Source organism: Carcharodon carcharias, chromosome 1, assembly GCF_017639515.1.
Source record: "Carcharodon carcharias isolate sCarCar2 chromosome 1, sCarCar2.pri, whole genome shotgun sequence".
Classification (NCBI taxonomy): Eukaryota; Metazoa; Chordata; class Chondrichthyes; order Lamniformes; family Lamnidae; genus Carcharodon; species Carcharodon carcharias.
The window spans coordinates 149278748-149304974 of record NC_054467.1 but is presented as its reverse complement, the minus strand read 5'-3'; the positions used below and the strand labels follow the sequence as shown (position 1 = coordinate 149304974).

Sequence of the window (26227 nt, the reverse complement as noted above, 5' to 3'; positions counted from 1 at the left end):
CATCCTACCTCAAATCTGTCCTTGTCCCCAGTTTCATTTTATTCTTCATCTCATCTGACGCCTTAGCAAGAAACTTTTTCTCTTCCTGTCAGGTGTTAAAGAACACAAACTCCAATAAATTATTGATACCAATGCCCATCTGGGACCCTTCACCCCCTCCTGTCCTTCTGACCTCATCCCTTCTTCTAATCCCATCCTTTAACGTGTATTTGCAATACTCTGATGCTGAACACTCTATCCTCAGCAAAGGACTCAGTTTCATCCCCTTACGCTGTCACCTCAATGAATTCTAGCTCAACACAATTCTGAACTCTTTTTCTATTGCCTTCGTCTCCATGCTCACTTCTTTGGGCAGGAGCCCTCCCCCCGTTCAATAGATCCTTTCACTCGCCCTTCCAGTTTTCTCCCTGTACCTGAAACCCTCCCTCCAGCCTTTTACCTACTCTTGATCTTTTTGTTGAGAACTGTTGGCATGACATCAGCTTAGTTTCCCTGCTCCTTTCATCCACTCCAACCCATCTCCTTCTGAATTTGCTGCACTCTGCTCCCTCAGGTCAAACCCTGATTCTGTTATAAAACCTGCCGACAAGGGTGGTACTGTTGTTGCCTGGTGTACTGACCTCTACCTTGCAGAGGCTGAATGCCAGCTCTCAGACACGTCCTCCTACCTTGCCCTGGACCATGACACCACCACCGAACATCAAGCCATTGTTTCCAGGACTGTCACTGACCTCATCTTCTCTAGAGTTCTCCTCTCCACAGCTTCCAATCTCTTAGTCTCCCAACCTTGGACAGCCCGCTTCTACTTCCTTCTCAAAATCCACAAACAGGGCTGTCCCAGTGGACCGATCATGTTAGCCTGTTCCTGCCCACAGAACTCATTTCTTCTTGAATCCATTCTCTCTTCCCAGCTACGTTCGTGATTCCTCTGATATCCTACATCATATAAACAATTTCCAGTTTCTTGGCCCTAACCACCTTCTCTTCATCATGGACGCCCAATCCCTCTACACCGCCATCCCCCACCAGGACGGTCTGAGGGCTCTCCACTTCTTCCTTGAACAGAGGCCCAAACAATCCCCATCCACCACCACTTTCCTCTGCCTGGCTGAACTTGTTATCTCCTTTAACTTGTCTCACTTCTTACAAATAAAAGATGTGGCTATGGGTACCCGCATGGGCTGCAGTTATGCCTGTCTTTTTGTGGGGTATGTGGAACATTCCTTGTTCCAGTCCTACTCAGGCCCCCTGGGGCCCACATTCTACTTTCAGTACATGTCAGGAAGATATAATGTTATTGGAATTTATTGTAAAATAGTGGTATATGAGTGTGTGTGTGAGAGAGAGACTTAATTGGATTAAATGCAGCTGGTCTGAAGGCTTCGATGTATTAGAAGATGAGCTAGCTTTGAAATGTTAAGTAGATAAACAAGGAGGAAGTTTAGAACGTAAGGCATAAAAGAGCATTTACATTTTTAAATAAACGAGACTAGATTGTTTTCAAAGAAGGGGTGAAATGTGTCACCTAGTCAGGTGAAGTTCAGAAATAGTGTGTTTATTTTTCCCAAAGATTACTTGTAAAATTGGTAATATGATAAATTTTATGATCAGGGAGGTAAAGCCCAAGGACACTGAAACAATGGGAATGTGCACTCAAAGGGGAAAATATGTATGAAAGAGAGAAGGCTGTGTGTAAAGGCAGACATTCTAAGATCTAACAAGTATGAAACACCTTCAGCATCTAAACCTGAAACTGCTATCTATAATGAACTGAAGTTAAGGAAACTCACTTTGGATTGGATTGTTCAGGGTATCATGTTTCTTTGCCTGAGCCTTTTAAAATCTATGTCTTATTGTTGCCTTAACAAAAGTGTAACTCGGAGTTAGATTAGTTAGGGGATTTAGAAGTTATCATAGTAATTTGTAGATGTATGTATTTAAAATTGTTTCTTCTTTTAATGAATGTTTAATCTAGTTTTGTAAAAACCTATAAGACTTGGTCTTATTACTACTGAATTCAAGGCACACATCACAAAATTTACATAAATTGCAAAAACAAAGTATGGCAGTTGTTTCAAGTTTCCCTTTGGGATTTGAGCAGCTCAGCATTTACCATCGCCTGTGCTATAATACATCAATGACTGATTCGGTGCCACTTCACGCACTCGTCTGGACCTGAAAAAATTTATCGATTTTGCTTCCAATTTCTGCCCATCTACTACACTTCCCTTCCTTGACCCCTCTGTCTCCATTTCTGGTGATAGCTATGTAATGAATATTGGTGGACAATCTAACTCGACTACAGCTTCCCACACCCTGCTTCCTGTAAGGATTCCATCCCATATTCTCTTTCTTCCCCCCTGTCGCATCTGTTCCAATGATGCCACCTGCCAAAATTACATTTCTGACATGTCTTTCTTTTTCCTTAACCGAGGTTCCTCCCACCGCTGTAGTTGACAGGGCCCTCAACTATGTCCAACCAATCCCGTACCTCTGCCCTTCACCATTACCCTTCCTCCCAGAACCATGATGGGGTCCCTCTTGTTCTCATTTTTCACCCCACCAGCCTCTGCATTCAAAGGATCATCCTCCACCATTTCTGCCAACTCCAGCATGATGCCACCACCAAACACATCTTACCCTCATCTCCCCCCCCCACCCCGTCGTCATTCCATAGGGACCGTTCCCTCCCTGACATTCTGGTCTCCTCCATTACCCTCAACTCCTCATCCCTTTCTCACGGCACCTTCCCATTCAATTGCAGAAGTTGCAACATCTGCCCCTTTACCTCCCCCCTCCTCACCATCCAAGGCCCTAAACACTCCTTTCAGGTGAAGCAGCACTTCACTTGGTCCACTGTATTTGTTGCTCCCACTGTGGTCTCCATTACAATGGGGAGACTAAATGCAGACTGGGTGACTACTTTCTAACCTTGATCAAGGCTTTTGAATATTGTACTTGTGTTCATTGTCCAAAATTAATTTGCTTACTTCCAAACTTACCTATCTACTGTTATTTTGAACAACTGTATCATAAATCCCCCCAGTCTCCTGTCCAAAGAAAACAAGCCTTTAATACTTAGAAACTTGTATACAACATCTGCAGCCAGGGGCTGTGGTATAACTGTAGTCTTTGTAGTATTTAACTGGGTTGCTCAATTGTTCTTACCTCCTATTGAAACCTACATTTACCAATTTAAATGGATCTCAACAACTATTTGCAAGTCACTTAAGACTGAAGGGGATTACAGAGACCTGGGGCGATCTGAAAACCAGGATGAGAATTATATAATGGAGGCATTGTTTAGTCAGGAGCTAATGTAGGTCAACAAGCTCAGGGATATTCAGTAATGAATGAGCAGAAATTTTCACAAACTAAATATTGGGAATACCAAAGTTGTCCTCGGTTCCCAATACAAACTCCATTCCGTAGTTACTGATTCCATCCCTATTCTCATCAACTATGAGGATGAATCAGACTGTTCATAACCTTGGTGGTGGTTGACCCAGAGATGAGCTTCTGACTACATATGCCTTTATTAAGGCCACTGATATCCACCTTGTAACATCACTCAACTCCACCCCACCTCAGCTTAATGCTAAAACCGTTATCCTTGCCTTTACCTCTAGAATTGACTATTCAATGTTCTCTTAGCTGACCTTGCACATTCAATCCTCCATGAACTTGAGGCTAGCCACAGCTCTGTTGCCCGTGTTCTTACTCTCACCCATTACCCTGTGCTCAATGTATATTGGCTCTCAGTTAAGCAAATGCCTCCACTTTAAAAGGTTTCAATTCCCTCTGTAATCCTGCCCTTTCCTATCTCATTAATCCCCTTCAACCTACAATCCTCGAGAATATCAGCACACCTACAATTCCCAGTTTTAATTGCTTTGCCATTCCCTCAGCTGTCCTTTTAAAACAACTCTTAAGCCTACCTTTTTGACCAAGCATTTAGCCATCTTCCCTATAATTATCTTATATGGCTCAGGGTCAAAACTCATTTGATAATGCCCTTGTGAAGCACCTTGGAACATTTTACTGTGTTGCACTATATAAATCCAAGTTGTTACTGTCATCTTCAATTATAATTTGACACAATGAAAAACCCGTGTTCAAAGTGTCTTAAGTGTCCAGTTTGGTATCCTTTTCATTTTTACCAAGTTCAGGAATTAGGTCTGTTACTTATTAATTGATCTTACAGCCAGCCATTAATAAAAAATATTAGAATTGCTTTAAAAAGTTTTATATTAGATTGTGTAAACTTGGATGCTACCTTTGTAAATAGTTATAAAAGTTTTCTCCATATTTCATCCACAGATCTGTATGGCCCAATGATATTTTTGGAAATTGTGATGACGATCCAGTACAAACTCTCCTGCACATTTATTTCCGCCATCAGACCTTGGGCCAAACCGGCAGCTTTGCTGTGGTGGGGTCTAATCAGGACTTATCCAAAGTCTGCTCCAAACTGATGGAGCTGAACCTGCAGATTCGTGAGTCTCTCCGAACAGTGCAGTCATACCAGCTTCTGGCCAAGGCAACAGATGTTCCAAGTACTGGATTTTAAGATACACCAGTGACTCAAGATTCATCCCATTCAGTGTTAAGAAGGTGCATCATGCATATTAACCACATCCCTCACATCAGCTTCAATTTTTTGAACTGTCCAGATTGTCTCTATTTATAGAAACAGTCATGCACATGAAACCAGATGTTAAACAGGAGAAAAAAAGTGGGTAATAGCTGTATGGAACTAATTAACAGCAAATCACTCCATGTGCACAAGACAGAGGATTGACTGTGCAACCATTTATTGGTTCATTGCACTCGTACTGTCAGTCAGTCATACTGAAAGAAAAAGGCATGGAAGGAAGGGGGCAATTATTCTTCATTTTCTGAAGACAGACCAGCTCCCTTGTAATAATGTATAGTAGTGCAGCAGGTGGAATGATGCTAAAATCATCTGGGAAATGGCTTTTGGCTGAATAACCTGCAAGGCTTCAAGGCAAACAAGAATATTTCAATTTAATTTTCTGTCTGTGGACAAATAAACAGATCAAACTCCTAAACCATTTAATGCCACTTACCACGTGGTTATTATATGTAAAAGGTTAAAACTTGATTTATGACAAATTGACTGCAGGCTTTATAATATAAAATGTTAATAGTTCATAAGGTCGCAAAGCATGCCTGAAATCATTTTTGAAAAAATTTATTTTGTATTAGAACTAACATGTAGAAAATCTTATACAAAGTTAGGGATGCGTGACAGGTAAATTTAAACTGAGTTTTACTCAGCACTGTAAACATTCATGTTACTTTTGTTTACTGTTCAGTGGGCATTAGATGCTCTTTGATCAGTGGCTGTTACAAATACTGGTGGTATCTAACCAAAAATTTGCCTGTAGGTACTTAAAACTGAATGGCAACAGAAATAAGTGCTTCAGCCTAGCAATTTATAAGGAGAACTCACCTAACTTATTTTACTCTGTAAATATTTTAGACCTGTATAGTGTAAAATCAGTATTGTTTTTCTTGTACATTGCACTGTTATGAGAATAGGTGTATAAAACTAATGCAAAACAAAAAACTTAAGTACTGGTAATGAGTCTTTATCTGCTGTCACTGCAGTCTGAATTTACAGATAATTCTGAAAGCAGATACTGTTCTGTCTACTCATCTGTCTCCAGTGGACTTGAACTTTGGGACCATCTTTTTCTGCATTATTGGAAGAGTCAAAAGACAACATTCAACATACTCAAAGGACTGAAATCCTCCAGCTTTCATACCTGAGATTCCATTCACAGCAGTGGCTTTCTGTGGGGAAAGGAAACTGAATGTAAAAATCACCCATTGATGGTGTACCTGCCTCTGTTTGCTGGGAATGACCCTGCTTATAATATGCATCTATCCTATCCACTGTGATTTTTAATGGGCTCTATACCATGGAGTGTAGAATGTACTGTTCAATTATTAGCATTTGCCTTTTGAGAAAGTGAACTATAGACCAGGAATAATTGTAATGAATTGTATGAGTTTAAGGCACTGTGCATGCTATCAGACTGCAAACAGTAGTTAACATAATTTAAGGCTCTGTAACCAGTCATAGCAAATTAACAAATCACTGTAATCATTCTTCAATGATAAATTATTTTGTTGGCAGTTTGGTGCTATGGCTGTTTCAATATTTAATGGACATACTGAGGTAAATGGTAAAGTCCACATCAAAGAATGATGTTTCAACTCAAGATAGGGACATCCATCAACTTTGTGCTCAAACTTAGTGAGCAACTGTACTACAGGTCCCTTTACTCAAATCTCTTGCAAATAATTGTTCATCTAAAGAGGACATCCAGTTAGACAGTTGTAATATCTTAGCTCTTCATTTTGTTAACTCTAACATGCACATCTAATTTTTTTGCATTCCAACATTACTCAATTAGAATAAGGGGGCAGGTACATGAGTTTTTGTCCCTCCCTAACAAACATTCCCATATGATGTTTAGTTTAACTTGCCCTTGTGTATTGTGCCAGAGTCCTGCAATAGTCTAGTGCAAGATTGGCTCATGGGAATCTTTCTCTTAGTGCACACTTTGTTTGACTGATCAACTTAAGGTAGAGAAGAAACTCATTTTAGTTTCATTTCATTAATCATTTGTACAAATGATTAGAAGTTCCCTTGTACAGCTTGAAAGAGAAAAATTAACATTCTTTCCATAGCTAAAGAATGTATGTTCTAAAAGATGCACAACTCAAAACTCCCAAGATCTTCACTAGCTTCAGTTAACCTGGTTATTTGCCAGATAACTTCAAGTCTGTACCATGGCATGGTGTGTCACCAATTCTCTCCTTGGTCAACACATTTAGGCCATTTGAGCTGATTGAAGAAATCTCCACTATTTGGTAAGTCAATGAAGATATGCCCTTTCACTACACCAAGCTGTCTTTACCCTCCACAAATGTGTGTTTCATATTTTAAAACTTGATAAATTTAGTACTGAATTAAATGATTGAAAAGTTTTTGGCAACATAATCCACTCAGGCCATAGTGATTAGAGTAGTGAAATTATAGCCTGGCAGAATTGAGAGAGTGTGGGGTGGAGGGACTCCTGTTCAACAAAATGATTTAGTAAACAGTTTAAAATGGAAATAAAAAAACTGCGGATGCTGGAAATCCAAAACAATAACAATTACCTGGAAAATCTCAGGTCTGGCAGCATTGGCGGAAAAGAGTTGATGTTTCGCGTTCTCATGACCCTTCAACTTTCCTAGTTCTGTTGAAGGGTCATGAGGACTCGAAACGTCAACTCTTTCCTTCTCCGCCGATGCTGCCAGACCTGAGTTTTTCCAGGTAATTCTGTTTTAGTTTAAAATGGAAGTTCTGTGAAGAGGGAGTTTTATCATGTATTCCTAGAATTTTGTTCACACAATTATCTAGCAACTCTTCCAACACAATCTTGCTGGATAAGAAAATGCTTGGTATTCACCAGCACATATAGCTTGCATAACATTCATTGCCTTATGGCAAGCCAGGCCCAACTAGGAAAGCATTAAATTAGTTCATAGCTAAAGGTGAATATACATTTCCCATGACCTAAGCCTCTTTGCCATCTTCCCAAACTTGAATGTCCCTTAATTAAAACTTACAAAACTAGGTTTTTAAACATTGACCCTAGCTGTAATCTTTTGCCAGCATGGCATAACTATTTTACTTAAGTGAATGGATCTACTGCAAACTAGATCAAGTTAGTTTTTATAAATTCACTTGTTAAAAGCCAATTGTTGAGTATTAGGAGATGGATTCAACTAACCATTAGCTTACAACACCAAGTTGAGGAAATTGCATCAGAAAAGGAACTTGGGTCACATGCATTCCATTGAAGCTAGATCACAATATAGCAGCTACAATTATACAACTGTCAGTGCTGTCAAATATAGAAGGAATTATTAATCCATGTTCTTAACTGGAGTGAGAAAGTTGAGCAAGTGTTAAACCAGAAGCAAGGTTTTTAATTAATATACCAATTCCAGATTTTACTGCTATCTAATGTAGTGATTTCCAGCTGGTGGTCTATTACATTTTAGAGAATTTGCTACTGGGAAGCTCAGGAGGACTCGCTTTGCCCTCTGCAATTTATGCCAACAGTTGGCCACTAGTTTCTCCTTTTTAAAGCTGGAACGATGGACAAATTGATCATATTCCCTTTAAACAAGTACCTATCAAATAGGAGGAATCCCACTCTAAGTTTTTAACTGCTTCATGTTGGGACTTAGTCCTTGAGGAAAAAATAAATCCAGGTGCCCAAACTCATTAGTCTTGCTAGCAATTCTGGTTCCCATCTCATTCATCTACTATAGGAGGTGAGATAGAACTTATGTCATAGATTACATTAAAAACTTAAATGGTGGAAACTAGAACATATCCATTTTGTATTTAAACCAGGGCTGTTGCAAGAATTTGTTAGGATTTTCAAACATTTCAAGAGACGGCAAGAGAAATGTGCTTTTTACACTTTATTTCCTTCAGTTCGATAGTTTAAAGAAACCAAAGACACAAAAATAATGTAGATTCCTGCATTCCATTAACTTAAGTCCTAGCAGCAATCAAATGATGTATTTGAAGCTGAAAGTGCTGTCACAGGAGAGCCGTTTGCCTTTGCATCTCCCACAGAGATCCTGGCGATGTGGCCTCTTTGGGTCAACGTGGCGCATTTTGATAGGACATGTACATCTTGTCTGTTTGCAGGTCTGATGGGCAGGAAAAAAAAGTCTCACTGTACGGATGCTGGATACTCCTCAGTAAACGTCTACACAGGCTGTGTGCTTCCTGCGCTACTTACTTGACAGGTGATGTCCTCGACCCGGTAAGGGTTGTAGGCCTTCTCACAGGTCCTGCAAAACTGCTTAAAGTAGACCTGTCGGTCAAGGAGATTCAGGATGTAAACAATGTTCAAGGAGATTACATACAAAAAAAAAACTTTTACACTTACCTTGTTAGTGCCTTGTACACACCAAACGTAAGCACTCTCCCAGCGAGCGTTACAGTCTTTGCAATGGAAGTATCCATATTTCTGCTCTAGAAACTAAAATGAAAGTGTTTAGGACTCGTTATCAGCAATCCAAATAACTGGTAGAAAATTGCAAGGCAGTGTACCTGATCAAAAATACTCATTACTAACAGCGTCCAAACCTATTTGCAATTCCAAAAAACTTTGAGTCAGGGTGGAGCTGCAATTCACCCAGATTTGCATGGAATTGATCATTTTCACTGCAACTAATGTTGACTTCAAATGATGGCGAATATCACGAGTCAGCACCATGTACCAAGTTTTATGCCACAAGTGTTCTGGTGCTACTTGTGCCAAGCCAAAAGGTTCAAACTGCTCCCCATCTCCCGCCAAAGTTACGCAGAAATGTTCCAGATTTTGTAATGGCAAGTGTGATCATTGGCAAAGAGGGAGGGGAAGAAAGTTGAGCGGATTAAGGTTGCTCAAAGTAACAATTAGCGGTGGATTTGAAGGTTATTGGAGCCGGGCAGCCAATCTTAATACTGGAGCTTTTAACAGAGGATCTAAATGGTTGGGCGGTGTTAATTGGAATAAAAACCTTACGCTACTGGCCAAACTGCAAAATACGCACTTTTCTGGATAGTCAAGTGGGTGAATTCGTACAGAAAACGGTGCGCTCCCCATGAGAAACTATTTGGAGTTGCTTTAGAGACTACAGTATCATGCGTGTCAGAGATTTACAATAATTAAAAAGGATAATTTCACATGCTTTTACACCAAGGCAGAAAAATTATTAATGTCCTAATATCTCCATATGTGGCCTGGGGTAAGGCTCCAAGCACCTTAGTGTCTTTAACATGCTCAAGTCCTATTTTAAATACAAACTGTTGTAGGAACTGTAAAGACCATTAGTGACAGTGTAGGAATTCCATTATGCTTCAACATTCACTCGGGTATAATTGTCGCAAACTGCAATCTTACCTCAATGTTCTAGTAGTTTAGACGACAATGAAATCGATAACACTAATTCACTACTGATTAAGAGTCTTGTTCGAATCGCAACATTAACCCTTTCTTTCCAGATGCTGCCAGACCTGAGTATTTCCAACAGGGTGTTTTATCACTAATTTAAAACTGAACACGAAAGGGATTCGAGTTGAGGCAAAAATAACTTCTCACCTGAAATCTTAAGCGTTTCTCGCTTTGGGTTGTTTTGGTGACCGCGGTTCCGGTGTCTAGCTTTTCCTCATCTTTCGTTGTATCTTCAGGCTGTTCGGTAATTGTGCCACTTGGACCATCCACGGTTGCAGTTCCTCTCTCTTCAAATTCCTTAACTTGCTCAGATGCCGTTTCCTCCTTTGTAGCTTTCTCCTCTTTCACCACTTCAGATACCTTATCTTCCTGCTGAGGTTCCTCTTGTGCTTCTTTGGAATCTGGTTTGCCGGCATCCCGCGGCTCTTCTTTATACAGGAAGGTATTTAGATTGGGTGATATAACAGGAGAATAGATAGCCATGGTCCTCCGGAACCGAACATTTTTGGGCATGCTAACCGGACTCCCCTGTATTTGGTTCTGTGAAGGCCGGCGCTTGACTACTCCCCTCCGCCTCATAGTCATCATCATCAGTGTCCTGGGACCTAATGAACATTGCACAGACGCATCGGTCCTGGGATTAACCTGAACTCCAACATCTTTCGTGTTTGCTTTTCTCACTCTTGGTGTTAGGTTTGGGTTCACTTGGGATAATATCGCTTTGAGCTGAGCTCGTTGATAGTTGTCAAAATATTCGCCAGGGTCACCATAGTTGCTCAAGTAATTCCTTTGTCTCCAAGTGGAACCTTTTGGCCGGCTGCTTATGTATTGGTAAGAATAGGGATTATATGGTGAATAAATATAATCAAACGCATCTTCACCTAAAGTAGCCATAGTCTCAGGCTAAGACACTATACCCACTGCTTTATTTAAATAGTCCACCCAACCAGTCAATTGCAAAGTCCCACTGGTTAAATCAATTCATTTAACAAGCTCCACTCATGGCTTTTGGGCAACTTTTATTAGTAATGAGCGAACAAAACATGGCAATTAGAATAAAAGCGGCTCTGGAAAATACAGCATCTTGTGACTATGCTAATTCTAGAGAAAATTCAAATATTTTATGGGTCTCTGCTAGTTTAGAAAAATTGCAAATGAACATAGAATATGCTTCCTTAAAGTTATTCATGGAACACCAACAAGTTTTGGATTACCAGATAAAGTATATTGATACACAGCTGTGTTCTGGAGGATCATTTGTTGACATGTTAAAGCTTATCAATAATTTACATTGCACCTAACAGATTACAAAATAGTTGACATTTTTACTCAAACTACACGTTAAATTTCATTAATTTTGAATCAATTATACTAATTCCCCGAAAGCTGGATCGCACAGAGCACGTGAAAATGCCAAGACTAACGATCAATTACCCCATTAAAGGGTTTAGTGGACAGCTGCTGTTAATCGTGAATCTTCTGTTAGCTTATTACGATTCACATTTTGTTGCAATCAGCTTTCACGTTTACATATTGTTAGTAGTAGGTTCCATTATAATAGCGTGCTGGTCACTCGTGTTCATAGCTCCATAGGCTGGGTCAGTAATCTCTTCCTCCTTAAGCTTCTTGTATGAAACGTCCGTGTCATCATCCTGGTCTGCCGGCTTCTTGTGTAACACGTCTCTTCTATGGATTTTATATGCTAAAACAAAAAGGGCAGCTTCTGTAGCTTGGAATAAGGCGTAGAGTAGCGGGAACATGTAGATACCGCCAATTATCTGGGGAGGGAAGGCTAATTTCAGGATGGCTGTGCAGAGTTGGACGTTTTGACATCCAGTCTCCAAAGAAACTGTCCTTTTGCAGTTAGAAGGCAATTTGAAGAGAGTACCCAGACCATAACCAGCAACATATCCTGCGAGCGGCATCAACAGAGCCACAATGTACACAGAAGCTGGGATGGTGGCTAATAGCTCAGGTCCCAACAAGGTGCCAGTGAGGATGAAGAGGATTATTAGAGTGACCGTCAAGGACCACAGGGAAACCTAGAAAAGGAATATTGTTTTTAAAAGAATAATTTCAGCATATGCAAACGCTACTCCTTTAACTAACTTAAGTATTTCACTCTATTTTCTAAATATGAGGTCAGCCACTTTGGACCAAAAAAGGTACAACGTGGAGTGCTGGCAAAAAGCTAGAAACAGTTGAGGTCCAAAGTGACTTAAAGACACAAGAAAATAATCAAAAAGCTGAATGGGATGCTGAGCTTTGTACCTAGATGATGAGAATAAGTGACAGAAGTCATACTTCAGCTATATCTGGTCAGACCACACCTGGAGTACTATGAGTAATTCTGGGCACCACACTTTAGGAAGGATATGGGAAGGTGGATGGTGGTAATGTTACTGGTCTAGAAATCCAGGGACCCAGGCTAATGGTCTGGAACATAGGTTCAAATCCAAAATGGTAGCTGGAGGAATTTAAATTCAATCAATCCATAAATCAAATTAAAAGTAATCTCAGTAATGGTGACTATGAAACTATCAGATTGTCACAAAAACCCATCTGGTTCATTAATGCCCAATTAAGGAAGGAAAACTGTTGTCCTTACCTGAGTTGGTCTACATGGGATTCCAGAGCTATATAATGTGGTTGACACTTAACTCCTCTGAAATGGTCAGTTTTACCATACCACTGCAGCAAAACCAATTAAGAATAAAACAGACCACCCGGCATCAACCTAGGCATCAGAAATCACAACAGCACACCTTGCCCAGCCAACCCTGCAAAACCCTCCTTGCTATCATCTGGGGACTTGTGCCAAAATTGGGAGAGCCACCCCACAGACTAGTCAAGCAATTGTCATAGCCATGCTCATGGAATCATACCATACAGACAATATCCTGGACACTTCCATCACCATCCCTAGGTCTGTCCTGCTGTTGGGACAGGACAGTGGTATACAGTTGGGCAGGAGGTGTCCTCAACATTGACTCCAGACCCCATGAAGTCTCATGGCATCAGACAAGAAAACTTCTTGCTCATTACCATCTACCACCCTCCCTCAGCTGATGAGTTAGTGCTGCTCCATGTTGACTACCACTTGGAAGAACTACTGAGGGTCACAAGGGCAAAGAATGTACTCTGGCTAGGGGACTTCATCAACAGTGACCACCACTACTAACCAAGCTCTGAAGCCAGACTGGACCTGTGGCAAATGGTGAGGGAACCAACACAAGGGAAAAACTTACTTGGCCTCATCCTCACCAATCTACCTGTTGCAGATGCATCTGTCCATAAGAGTATTAATAGGATTGACCACTGCACAGTCCTTGTGGAAACAAGAACGCATTGACAAACTGACGATGCTATCCATTGTGTTTTGTGGCACTGTTGCTGTCCTAAATGGGATAGATCCAGAACAGATCCAGCAACTCAAAAGTGGCCATCCATGAAGCACTGTGGGCCATCAGTAGCAGCAGAATTGTATTCAACCACAATCTGTAACCTTATGGCCCAACATATCTCTCACTCTACCATTACCATCAAGCCAGGGGATCAACCCTAATTCAATGAGGAGTTTAGGACTGCAATTCAAGAGCAGCACCAGACATACATGAAAATGAGGTGTCAACCTGGTGAAGCTACAACACAAGACTACTTGTATGCCAACCAGCAGAAGCAACATGAGATAGACAGAGTTAAGTGATCCCACAACCAATGGATCAGATCTAAGCACTGCAGCCCTGCCACATCCAGTCGTGAATCATGGTGGACAATCAAACAACTAACCAGAGGAGGAGTCTCCACAAATATCCCCATAAACAATGATAGGGGAGCCCAGCACATCAGTGAACAAGACATGGATGAAGCATTTGCAACCATTTTCTGCCAGAGGTGCTGAGTGGATGATCCGTCTCAGTCACCTCCCAAGGTCTCCAGCATAACAGATGCCAGTCTCAGCCAATTCGATTCATTCTACATGATATAAGCAATAACTGAAGGTACTGGATAGGGCAAAAGCTATGGGATTTGACAACATCCCAGCAGTAGTACTGAACACTTATGTTTCAGAACTAGCCATGCCCCTAACCAAACTGTTCCAACTACAACATTGGTATGTAGCCAACAAGATGGAAAACTGTCCAAGCATATCATGTCCGTAAACAAATCCAATCCAGCCAATTATCACCCAAATAGTTTACTCTTGATCATCAGCAAAGTGTGACATCAAGACACCATTTGACTGAGCGTGGCAGCAAGAAGCCCTAGCAAAACTGAATTCAATAGGAATCAGGGGAAAACCTATCCACTGGATGGAGTCATACCTAGCACAAAGGAAGAAGGCTGTGGTTGTTGCAGGCCAATAATCTCAACTCCAGGACATTAGTGCAGGAGTTCCTTAGGGTAATGTCCTAGGTCAAACCATCTTCAGGTGCATCATCAATGCCTTTCCCTCCATCATACGGTCAGAAGTGGGGATGTTTGCTGATGATTGCACAATGTTCAATACCATTCAGGATTCCTCAGATACTGAAGCAGTTGCAGCAAAATCTGGGCACAACCCGGGGTTGGGCTGATAAGTTGCAAGTAACATTCGGGCCACACAAGTGCCATGCAATGACCATCTCCAACAAGAGCAAATCTAACCATTGCCCCTTGACATTCAATGGCATTACCATCACTGAATCCCCCACTATCAACATCCTGGAGTAACCATTGACCAGAAACTTAACTGGACCAGCCTTATAAATACTGTGGCTATAAGAGCAGGTCAGAGGCTAGGAATTCTGTGGCTAGTAACTCACTTCCTGACTCACCAAGGCCTGTCCACCATCTACAAGGCATAAGTCAGGAGCATAATTGAATACTCTCCACTTGCCTTGATGAGTGCAGCTCCAACAATACTCAAGAAGCTCGACACCATCCAGGACAAAACAGCCCACTTGATTGGCCCCCCATCTACCACCTTAAACACTCACATGTTCCAACACCAGTGCACAGTGGCAGCAGTGTGTACCATCTTCAAGATGCATTGCAGCAACTTGTCAAGCCTCCATCAACAGCACCTTCCAAACCTGCAACCTCTACCACCTAAAAAGACAAAGGCAGCAGATGCATGGGATCTGCAAGTTCCCCTCCAGATCACACACCGTCCTGGACTATATCACCATTCCTTCACTGTCGCTTGGTCAAAATCCCTTCCTAACAGCACTGTAGGTGTATCTAAACTACGTGGGCTGCAGCAGCTCACCACCACCTTCTCAAGTGTAATTAGGGATGGACAACAAACGCTGGCCTATCCAGCAATGCCCACGTCCTGTGAGAGAATAAATCTTTAAAAAATAATCTTTGGAATTTATAACGTTAAGGGATGATATGATTGAAGTTTTTAAGATATTAAGGAGAACAAATAGGACCCAGGGACATAGTCTAACAACAAGAGCCAGTCTTTTCAGGAAACACTTCCACACAAAAGGGTAGTCGGAGTTTGGAACTCTCTTTTGCAAATGACAATTGATGTCAGGTCAATTGTTCATTTTAAATCTGAGATTGATAGATTTTTGTTAACCAAAGGAATTAAGAAATTTGGGTAAATGCAGAATTAATTCATAAATCAATTTTGATCGCACTGGATGGCGGAACAGGTTCAAGGGCTGAATGGCCTCCTCCTGGTCCTATGTCCCTAAAAATTGCAATTGTATATATTTGGACTGGATGCAATTTTGACACAAAGGCTCCAACATAAGTTGTATGAGGGAGCGGACATTAACAGGACATTCAATATGGTGTAACTAGTGGAGTGCCACAGGGATCAGTGCTGGGGCCACAATTATTTACAATATATATTAATAAGACCATAATAGGAGCAGAAATTAGGCCATTCGGCCCATCAAGTCTGCTCCACCATTCAATCATGGCTGATGAGTTTCTCAACCCCATTCTTCCGCCTTCTCCCCATAACCTTTGATTCCCTTACCAATCAAGAACCTATCTATCTCAGTCTTAAGTACACTCAATGACCTGGCCTCCACAGCCTTCTGTGGCAATGAATTCCATAGATTCACCACTCTCTGGCTAAAGAAGTTTCTCCTCATCTCTGTTCTAAAAGGTCTTCCCTTTACTCTGAGGCTGTGCCCTCGGGTCCTAGTCTCTCCTACTAATGGAAACATCTTCCCCACGTCCACTCTATCCAGGCCTTTCAGTATTCTGTAAGTTTCAATCACATCCCCCCTCATCCTTCTAAGCTCCATCGAGTATAGACCCAGAGTTCTCAAACGTTCCTCATATGTTAAGCCTTTCATTCCTGGGATCATTCTCGTGAACCTCCTCTGGACCCTCTCCAAGGCCAGCACATCCTTCCTGAGATACAGGGCCCAAAATTGCTCACAATATTCTAAATGTGGTCTGACCAGAGCCTTATAAAGTCTCAGCAGCACATCCTTGACTTAATGACTTAATGTGGGAAGTGAATGTACTATCGTCAGATTTGTGGATGGTACAAAAATAATTGGGAAGGCATGAGGTGAGGATGACACAAGAGGGATATAGACAGGTTAAGTGAGTGGACAAAAAGGTGGCAGATGGAATATAATGTGGGAAAATGTGAGATTATGCATATGGGCAGGAAGAATGGAAGAGCTGAATATTATTTGAATTGAGGAAGACTGCAGAAGGCTACAGCACAGAGGAATTTAGGAATCCTTGTGCATGAATCACGAAAAGCTAGCATACAAGTTCAGCAGGGAATAGGGAAGGCAAATAGAATGTTGGCCTTTATTTCAAAGGGAATGGAGTATAAAAATAAGGAAGTCTTGCTAAAACTATACAAGGCACTAGTTAGACCACACCTATGATACTGTGAACAGTTTTGGCATTGGAGGCAGTCCAGAGAAGTTAACTAGGTTGATTTTGGGTATGGAGGGATTTTCTTATGAGGAGAGTTTGGGTAGGTTGGGCCTGTATTCATTGGAGTTTAGAAGAATGAGAGGCGACCTTATTAAAACATATAAGATTCTTAGGATGCTTGACAGGATAGATACTGAGAGGTTGTTTCCCCTTGTGGGAGAGTCTAGGACCAGACAACATAATCTCAGAGAAAGGGGTCACCATTTAAAACAAAGATGAGGAGGAATTTCTTCTATCAGAGGGTAATCAAACTGTGGAATTCTTTACCTCAAAGGGCTGTAGAGGCTGGGTTGTTAAGTATATTCAAGGCTGAGATAGACAGATTTTTAATCAGTAAGGGAATCAAGGGTTATGGGGAAAAGGCAGGAAAGTGGAGTTGAGGATTATCAGATCAGCTATGATCTCATTGAATGGCGGAACAGACTCGACGGGTCAAATGACCTATCTCTGCTCTTATGTATTATGATCTTATGGTTGCAAAATGGTAATACTAATGGTGCTGTTCTTTGTCATCTGTGAACCCAGGACTTACTGTAGAAATGTCAGTTCCAAGAACTTTTTGGGGTGATAAATGTAGTTATACAGGAAAACTCACTGAATGTAAAACAAGAACTAAAGCATAAAGGCATATTCAGATCGTGTTTTAACTGATAATTAAGAAAATTATAAATTTGCATTATTAAAAAAATTGCAAAAGCTAGAAATCTGAACAAAGGTATACATTTTAAACATTTATCTCAGAGGTAAAATATATTAATCAATTTAATTGAAAAGTCATACTTCAAATTCCTCTGATGGGACAAAGCTAACATCAGAGGTGAGTGAAAATCATCAGGTCAGAATTAGGTGGAAAACATTTTGTTCTATAAGGTAATAAGGATATGTGAAAAGAAAGCTAATTTTAATGGGAGAATTCAATCAATCAAATAAAACACATTTCAAAATCTGAACTAGTCAATATAATTCAAGTGAAGCCACAAGATACAATGCACATCTTGACTTGGTAATAGTTAGTGACCCAGGTAATACATTTTGCAGACAAGAAAAGTCACCAGTGGACAAAACCAATCAGAGAATGATAAAGTTCAGTGGGATTTGGGATGCATTAATACAAAAGACCAACAATCATGACTGTAATTTCAAATACCCAAGTTCAAGGGGATGAGTGAAATAGTTAAACAAATAGGAGAAATTGTTTAACAACTGCTCAGGTAAGGATAGATCAAAGATGAAATGGAGGTAATTTTCACTTCAGGTGCTACCAGTCAGTTCACTCATGAGGAAAGAGAAAGTTGGGATATCCAGCAGTTTCCTGGTGGAGCCAAGCGTAAATAGACCATTAAAGGGAAAGGAGGCAGTTGTGTGGAGCGGAGAAATGGAGGAAACTACTTAAAAATTGCACCAGGTATCATATACCTGTTTCCCATCCCACTCCAAAATTGCAATGATCCAGAGGAATTCTGATCTTTTCCTGGAATTATCTTAACTTTAAGTCCCTAGCTTAATGATCATGCTAAAATGAGACGCTTTCTTATAAAATTAAAACCTGCACACATCTCATATCATAGCCCTTACACTGGAACAACTGAGGTTATAATTTGTTTAAAATGTATTGAAAATGCAACACATCCAACTATGAAACCTCAATCAATACAACTGGTTATACATATCCACATCCATATAAAGTAATGAAAAAGGAAACCGATCTCTATTTATAACTATCAATTTACATGAGAAAAGAAATAGGAGCAGGAGTAGGCCATTCTGCCCTTTGAGCTTCTCTGCCATTCAATAAGAGCATGACTGAACTTCTACCCCACATCAACCTTCATGTACAATCCCCATTATCTCTTAATTCCTTAATATTCAAAAATTTATCAACCCTGTCTCTGATACACTCAATGATGGAGCATCCAGAACTCTCGGGGCAGAGATTCCAAAGATTAACTGCTGTCTGAGTGAAGAAATTTTGCCTCATCTTTGCCCTGTACGGCTGACCCCTTATTCTGAAACTGTGATCCTGTTCTGGTTTCTCCAAAAATCTTCCCTGTCACCCCTTAAGAATTTTACACTGTATGTTTCAACAAGATCTCCTCATATTCTTCTTAATTGTAGATAACGTAGGCCAAGTCTACTCAATCTCATTGCAAAGGATATTCCTAGAATCCATCTAATGAACCTTCATTGCACCAAGTCCAGGTTAAGTACACCCTTCCTAATGTGTGGAGGCCAAAACTGTACACAGTACTCCAGGCATGATCTCACTAAACCCCTATATAATTGTACTCTTCTTAATTCTTTACTACAAAGGGATTGGAGTATAAGACTAACATACCATTTGAATCTATGCAGTTCCCCATTTCTGTTGCTATGCTGTGAAAGAAATTTGAGGATCTCAGCCCTGTGGGTTACTATAAAAGTGTTTACTTGGGCCACATTTAATTTCTGCTTTTCAAGGCAATGGTAAGGTATGATACTTGTACTCACAAGAAACTGATGGCAATAGTTACCAGATTTTGATTAGTGAATTGAAGCAAATTATAAATCTTTCAACATAATAATGGAAGTGGTAATAACAAAGCTGTAAAATTACCAAATGGTACAGTCAGACAAACACTTCATAATAATTTCCAGAAGCGAAACTTGCAACTGAAGTGTTTGTAGTATTGAACTGAAGAAAAAACTGAAGTTCTGTTTACCACATACAGAAGTAAAATAAAGAAGTCTAAAAAAAAAGTTTCAATCAAGCAGAAATTTTACTGTAAGGGAACTTTGAGTTTTAGATCACAGAAGCAGTGCACTGACCTGAATATCTATTTTGCTTTTTATTCCCTATGACCTCTGGCCAGGAGAACACTGCTCAAAGGAACGTGAGTTGTGATGCATCTTTGTTTTTTTTTACAATACTTTTTAATTTAAATTATTCAGATAACATAGTGTTGTAAGATCTTTCAAGCCTACATGAATCACAGGGATAGATAATGTATCTCTTTAAATCTTATTCAAAGGACAACCACCAACTGCACTGGAAGATCAGGATCAATTATGTAGACAAACATTCTGAGTCAGAGGCAAGAGTGACACAAACTGCACTGGTACTCTATCCTTTGGTATAAACTTTGGTATAGGTCTTGGTATTTCACAATAGTGAGAGAAATAATAACATTACATTTAAATCTTTGTTTGCATTTAATATGTTAGACTTCCACACCAGATAATTGTGATTGAGATCTGACACAGGACTCATTTGAAGGAGGTTAATACAGAACTATAGTTATAGTCATTGAAATAATGTTAAGATTGTTGTTAGACCATCATTCTTGTGTTGGTGCAAAGTGGTTTTGGTGCACATTGATACAAATGTTGGTGTATAATTTGGGAATTATATTCTGCAATGACTTCTGAATACATCAAAGCAAAGTAGGGATGAACCCTCCATAAAGTGTGTTTTACACTATTTGGGTTTCACACATGATGAGTAGAACCTTAGTCAAATGTGAAAACATGTTTGAAAAGATCCTTTGAGTCATCTAGGCATCTTATAAACCTAGCATGGAGTGTTTTAATATTCTGACAAAACAAATGGTATGATCCACTCTTTGCAAAATGAAGGATTAGCTGTTGAGGCATTAAACATCACACCTTCATTCAAGCATATAAATGCAGATCCCTCCTGGCAAGGCAGAATGTGAGTGCAATTGGCCAAAACTCCAGAACTGTCTTTGAAGACGGGTTCATATCCAAAACATTAGCTGGCCTGACCCGCTTAGAGTTTTCACAAAATCTAATTTTTATTTCAGATCTCAATTATCTGTTGATTTATGCTTTTTGTTCTCAGTTGGGTTTACGAGCCCAAGTCCTTTGCCAGACATGTAAGTGTGCAAACACTGTAGTCTGGTGTAGTTGTCCTGTTATTTTTGGTTTGCAAATCACACTGGAAAAGACTGGAGTCTCCATTTCTCAATTTAGATTGGCAATATATTGGAAAGGAAAATGTATAAAAACACGAGCAAGTCCCAGTAAAATTTAAATATTTAGTTAAGACACATTTATAAATATAAGTTACCATGTAATTGTGCGGGCTGGATGAATGGCTAATTGAGTCTGCTGGGGGTGAGATGATATCTTAAATCTGATATCAGATCTGCTGTGAGTCAAGCCTTTAAGTGCAGGCATCACTGACTGTATTTTTAAAAAATACATTTTTGCTTTTGTCAATGTTCAAATCATCTTTACTGAGCCTGATTCAAATTTGAATTTCATACAATTTACTACAATATTTGCTTTATTCAGAAGAAGAGGAAAGCTTCCGATTTTTGACCTTAGCTTGCATTTGTTGAACAATCAAAAATAAGGATGGTTTCAAACAATCTTAACAGCGTTACACAAGGGACAGACACTGCAGTCCACCCATTTTGGTCACTGTACCTTTAAGAGAAAATCTGCTGCTCTGTTGGATCTGTATCTGATAAAGACCCCCAGCCCAATCGGGATTAACGTGCAGCAGAGGGTAAGGGTTATGGCCCCGAAGGGCATGAGCTGAACGACAGGGGTATTAATCCAGGCTCGGCTGTAAATCCACAGACACAAGGGCATCAGTAGCAGGGCCAGTAGCGTGGAGGAGATAGTCATGATTATACTAAAAAAAAGTAAAGGACAACACAGATTAGACCAAACTCTAAAGCCTGAAGGCTCAGTATCAGGCCAGTCACTGCACTGCGGCTTATTCACCACTTCTACAGGACCATTCTCCATCCAGAAGGAGTTTGGACCTAATCATTGATTCTCCGCATTCAGCCTGGTCTCTCAGACACAGCAGCTCTGCTCTTGTTCTCCACCCAACCCTAGCAGCTCTTCATCCTCACCCCCACCCCGCACCCTCCCTCACCCCCATCCCATACCCACCCTCACCCCCACATCGCACCCTCCCTCAACCCTGCCCCACCCCACAGCCTCCTGCACCCCCACCTCATTGATATTCCATGTACAAAACCCCAATTCTTGTCCTTGAGGCCATGTTCCAGTCATTGGGCAATGCCGCAGGTAGTTTGTACCAGTTTGGCCTCAGTTACCGATGGGATGGGAACCTGGCCGCTCAGTGCTCGGCTTCGGGCCACCCCCTGCGGGCTGCTCTCCCCCTCCTGCCCCGCCCCATGCACCTATCCTGCAAACTATTTCGGTTTTTTATCCTAGATACAAACGTGGGGTGTTATTAGCTTTTCAGTTCCGTTACTTTGTCCCAGTTTAATCCAAGCGATCTAATTAAATGGGAGGGGGCATGTAATATATGGAATAATTGGCTGACTTGTTGCATCTGGACTCTGAACTGTGCAGCAGGAGTTAGTTACCTCAGGTTCATGTCCCCGTTGACCAGCAGACACATGATGTTGGAGAGGTTCCCACCCGGGCAGCAACCACACAGGAGCACGGCGATCGCAGCCACCTCACTGAGAGAGAAGACCAAGGCTAAGAGGAAGGCAACCAAAGGCATGATGACAAACTGCGAGATGGCAGCCAGCAGAACCCCCACGGGTCTCCTGAGGTGATATCCGAGGTGGTTCGCCTCCACTGTGCAGCCCAAGCCCAGCATGCTGAAGCACAGAATCCCCCCCACCAGCAAATTGATACCTTGGCTCAGGGCAGAGTCCCAGAGGGGCTCGGCCCGGTTAACAAGAGAAAGCTCACTGGCGGCAACATCGCTCAGGTTCGAAGCTTCTTGTGTCCAGAGGCTGGAGACTTCTGCGATTGTCAGACTGGTGAAGCCTGTGCTAATGTAGTAATCTGTGAAATTCAAAATATCCGAGAAAGCTGATGGGACCCAAGTAACATTGTCCACTGGAGTGTAGGTTTCCATCTCGATGAGCTGCCAGTGGGCTCTCGCTCTGCTTCAGAAACGACACTCGCTCCTAACTACACTCAAGGTATATTTATATGAGCTGGCTGCAATCTACCCTCCCGTGAACCCAGCCATCGATGGTTTCTTCCAGTGGGATTTTATTGGAGAGCGGACAGCTCTCGGTCATGTTAGATATGAGCACCTGAAACCTGATTAGCATCTCCTTAAAGAGGGGACGCCGATCTTCTGAGCGCAGGGTCCTCTGTTCACTGATCGCCTCACCGTTTCGTGTTCTCTCATTTTTATTCATTACTTCGCAGTTTCCATTTCTGGAATTCAGCGCGGCAATTGCGACTCGGTGAGAAATTACAGAATTGAGAAACACTCCGAAAAGTTGCTAATTGTCTCTGTAAATTCTATTTCATACCAATTCCTTTAGAAGCCATCGAATATAAGTTACATTGTATATCTTGCCTACATTCTACGTGAAATGTATTTACATGTGCACCAAGTGCTGATGTTGCTGTCTCGGTGTGCAGGGCGAGAGTCTGGTTGAGGTGATGGAAGTGGGCACTCTCTCAGTCGGTAGACACCCAGGTCCTCCCGGTGTCTGGGAGGCGTTCGTTAACCATAAGATGCTGTAAGGACACAGCTCGGCACCCAGTTTGTAAAAAAAACAAACTTCAATCGCGGAAAGCGGATTTCTTTTCCCGGAAATGATTATTTTTCTCCCGATTTAAATGTACTTCCCACCGTATGGTCTTCCCCCTATGGGGAGGCGGTGGCATAGTGGTATTGTCACTGGGCTATCGATCCAGAATAATTCTCTGGGAGCCTGGCAGATGGTGGAATTTGAGTTCAATAAAAGTATCTGGAATTAACAGTCTGATGGTGACTATTGCTTTTTGTTGTTAAAAACCCGATGTGGTTCGCTAATGTCCTTTAGGGTCTTCCTGTCTGGTCCTACATGTGACTCCTGACCCACAGCAATGTGGTTGACTCTTTTAAAAAATGCCCTCTGAACAAGGGCAATTAGGGATGGGCAATAAATGCTGGCCTAGCCATTGATGTCCACATCCCATGAACGAATATTTTAAAAATGCTCACTTGGCCGACTGCTCCCTGGGCCCTCGGTGCCAGTGGAGAAAGCACTGGGCTAGGACCAGCTGCCTGTGCAGTTTCCTCGCCGGTTCTGTGGGTAGCGCAGGGTCAGCTTCTCCGTTGCTTCTCTACATAATCTCAGGACCCCCAAGGGAGGACCTGGGTGTCTACCGACTGAGAGAGTAATTCCCATGTCAGCATGTTAAAATGAACAGGCAAAATAAACATTTAGAAACAGGTTTAGAGCTAATCGGATTTTTTTTTATGCGGCTTTGCTTCACAAAAAGGAGTTTTTGCTCACTCTATTTTATTAACTCTGTGTTTTGTGGAATCTGATGAGAAGCAGTTTGCTTCACCTGATCCTGCAGCCAAGCCTCCCCTCACAACAACTATCACTGCACTTCAGAGGGAGCAAGAGAGAGTAGAATCCTATTTTGAGAACTACCCCCCTCACCCCGTTCCTGGGCAACTCTTGTCCTCTATGCCCAAAGAACTGTGGCTCTAGGATTAGCCTGCTGAGTCACTTGAGGACACACAAATCATGAAGCCTGGCAGGCATCACCCTCATTTTGAGGGACTGATGACGATGACTAGAAACTACATTGAGACTGACAAATCTTATTTGGCACAAGACATTTGCATTCATATAATGCCTCTCACAACCATCCAATTTAGCCAATTAAGTACTTTTTTGAAGTCTGATCATTCTTATAATGTAGGAAATGCAGCAGCTAATTTTACACACACTGCAATGTAATAATGACCTTTTTTGTTACGTTGATTGAGGGATTTTGGCTAGGCCACCAGTATAACTTCCCTGTTCTTCTTTGAAATAGTTTAAAGCTTTCCATGCCACTATTGGCAACCCTTGCTCTTCAAATTCCACATAATCTTGTGTTTCCCATTCCTTGTGCTTGATTTTTTTCAGGCTATTCTTTTAACATGAACATGTTCTCAGAATTTCCATTATTCTACTCCCTCCCTCTCTGCTTTAAGACCATGCACTCCAACTCCTCAATCTCATTTCGTGCTCCATGTCCACCGTTACCCTCCCACTGGGAGTATTTTGCATCATTATATGTTATCGCCCTCTGGTGGCTGGGGGCCTGTTTCCATGTGACCGTGGCCAATTTATATTTCTTATTGTCGTGCTTGATTTTGTGGTTGCATTAAACCTCCATGTTTTGACCTAAACTCTGTTGATATTGTGATCCAGTTTATGTGCCAATCTGAAAGTAAACACAGCCTACAGGTATTGAGAGATTCTGTTATGTTGGAAGTATTATATTAGTGTGATGTTTTCTCTTGAAAATCAATATTCTGTTGCTGCACCTGCTAATTGAATATTGGTATTTTGTAAATATATTAGAAAGGAGGTTGGATGGTGAATGGTGAGTCCGTTTGAAGAAAATAATACGGCTTAGATTTGATATGTTATTGAATGAAGCTTATTATCTCAATGATGAGCTGCAGCCCCAGAACTGACTTCAGAATACTCACTATGTTAAACATAGAAAAATTGGGGCAAATTTTACCAGGTATTCCTTGCCCCTCCCCACTTCCAACAGCAGAAAATTTAGTTGGCAGCTTGCCAATTTTAAAAGGGGCTGCCCAGCAGTGATAATACCTTTGGGGGGTGGGGTGGGGGGAGGGGAGTGGGGTGGGGGGCTGTGGAGGCCTTAACAAGGTGGAACTTCAGCCTGTCAGGGAAGGAAAGTCCTACCCTTGAGAGTTGCTGGCTAATCTGATTTGTCAGCTACTGAGTAGTCCCAGCAGCGCCAGAACCCAGTAGTGGCCGCTACTGGGCTACAAGGGAGTCCTGAGAAGGAGATCCATGGAGGCTGGACTTACAGGTAAGTACAGGCTTTTGGTCAGGGAGGGGTCAGTGACCCTGTGAGGGGTTGGGGGAGAGGGGTCTGGTTTTGGAGGACAGGGGGATGCACAAAGCAGGGGTATGATCTTGGAGTCTTCACCCGATGGGCACAGGGGAACCCCAAAGGAGGTACCCTCCTCACTTCCTGCCTTTTAGCCTGTTGCAAACGTAGAGGGCTGCCCTCCTTTGTTTTGCCTTCCCTAGCCGCACGTATTATTGTGGTGTAGGCAGAATGAGGCCCTTAATTGGCCATTAATTGGCCAGTTAAGGGCTCAATAGTCTAAGGGTGGGCTGGCCGACACCTTACCCACACACCAATGCTTGGCCTAAATAGCCAAGTGGTTATGGTACTGGGTTTGTAACCCCAAGATCAAGAGTTCAAATCTCACAATGGCAAACAATGAAACAATGTAACTTCATCTGAAACAGATGGAAACGGGTTTGTACTCGAAAGAGTTACCCACACAC

The 26227-nt window shown here is 41.5% G+C and overlaps 4 protein-coding genes across 14 annotated transcripts in view; 2 read left to right on the top strand and 2 right to left on the bottom strand.

The window, feature by feature from the left end:
* The window catches only part of fryl (furry homolog, like), a 634639-nt gene extending 628474 nt beyond the window's left edge, over positions 1-6165 (top strand). For all 11 annotated transcript variants that reach the window (XM_041198439.1, XM_041198448.1, XM_041198467.1 and 8 more), the window contains one exon: positions 4321-6165. In XM_041198439.1, the coding sequence (XP_041054373.1) occupies positions 4321-4570 (250 nt within the window). In that variant the 3' untranslated portion in view covers positions 4571-6165. The remainder of the gene's footprint in view (positions 1-4320) is intronic.
* Positions 6166-8417: 2252 nt separating this feature from the next.
* On the bottom strand, positions 8418-10937 carry zar1 (zygote arrest 1). The gene is made up of 4 exons (XM_041201406.1): positions 10191-10937; positions 8994-9086; positions 8844-8918; positions 8418-8751 (listed from the first exon to the last, which is right to left on the bottom strand). Exons 1-4 carry the CDS (start codon positions 10935-10937, stop codon positions 8608-8610), a joined length of 1059 nt encoding a protein of 352 aa, XP_041057340.1. The 3' UTR covers positions 8418-8607.
* Positions 10938-11086: 149 nt separating this feature from the next.
* Positions 11087-22554, bottom strand: slc10a4 (solute carrier family 10 member 4). The gene is made up of 3 exons (XM_041201428.1): positions 22298-22554; positions 21378-21588; positions 11087-12085 (listed from the first exon to the last, which is right to left on the bottom strand). The coding sequence occupies exons 1-3, from the start codon at positions 22537-22539 to the stop codon at positions 11570-11572; spliced, it is 969 nt and encodes a 322-aa protein (XP_041057362.1). The 5' UTR covers positions 22540-22554; the 3' UTR covers positions 11087-11569.
* The window catches only part of LOC121285165 (peptidoglycan recognition protein 1-like), a 24349-nt gene continuing 17806 nt past the window's right edge, over positions 19685-26227 (top strand). Inside the window, exon 1 of the mRNA XM_041201417.1 lies at positions 19685-19819. Within this exon, the coding sequence (XP_041057351.1) occupies positions 19784-19819 (36 nt within the window). The 5' untranslated portion in view covers positions 19685-19783. The remainder of the gene's footprint in view (positions 19820-26227) is intronic.

What these genes read in the sequence shown, in the direction of transcription:
- zar1 (XM_041201406.1), bottom strand. Translation starts at nt 10,937, where the DNA reads ATGGCTACTTTAGGTGAAGATGCGTTTGATTATATTTATTCACCATAT. An exon ending in GTGTACAAGGCACTAACAAG is followed by an intron (nt 8,919 to 8,993) that starts GTAAGTGTAAAA and finishes CTTGACCGACAG; the next exon opens with GTCTACTTTAAGCAGTTTTG. An exon ending in TCGAGGACATCACCTGTCAA is followed by an intron (nt 8,752 to 8,843) that starts GTAAGTAGCGCA and finishes CCTGCCCATCAG; the next exon opens with ACCTGCAAACAGACAAGATG.
- slc10a4 (XM_041201428.1), bottom strand. Translation starts at nt 22,539, where the DNA reads ATGCTGGGCTTGGGCTGCACAGTGGAGGCGAACCACCTCGGATATCAC. An exon ending in AACGGGGACATGAACCTGAG is followed by an intron (nt 21,589 to 22,297) that starts GTAACTAACTCC and finishes ACTTTTTTTTAG; the next exon opens with TATAATCATGACTATCTCCT. An exon ending in CAGCAGATTTTCTCTTAAAG is followed by an intron (nt 12,086 to 21,377) that starts GTACAGTGACCA and finishes TTCCTTTTCTAG; the next exon opens with GTTTCCCTGTGGTCCTTGAC.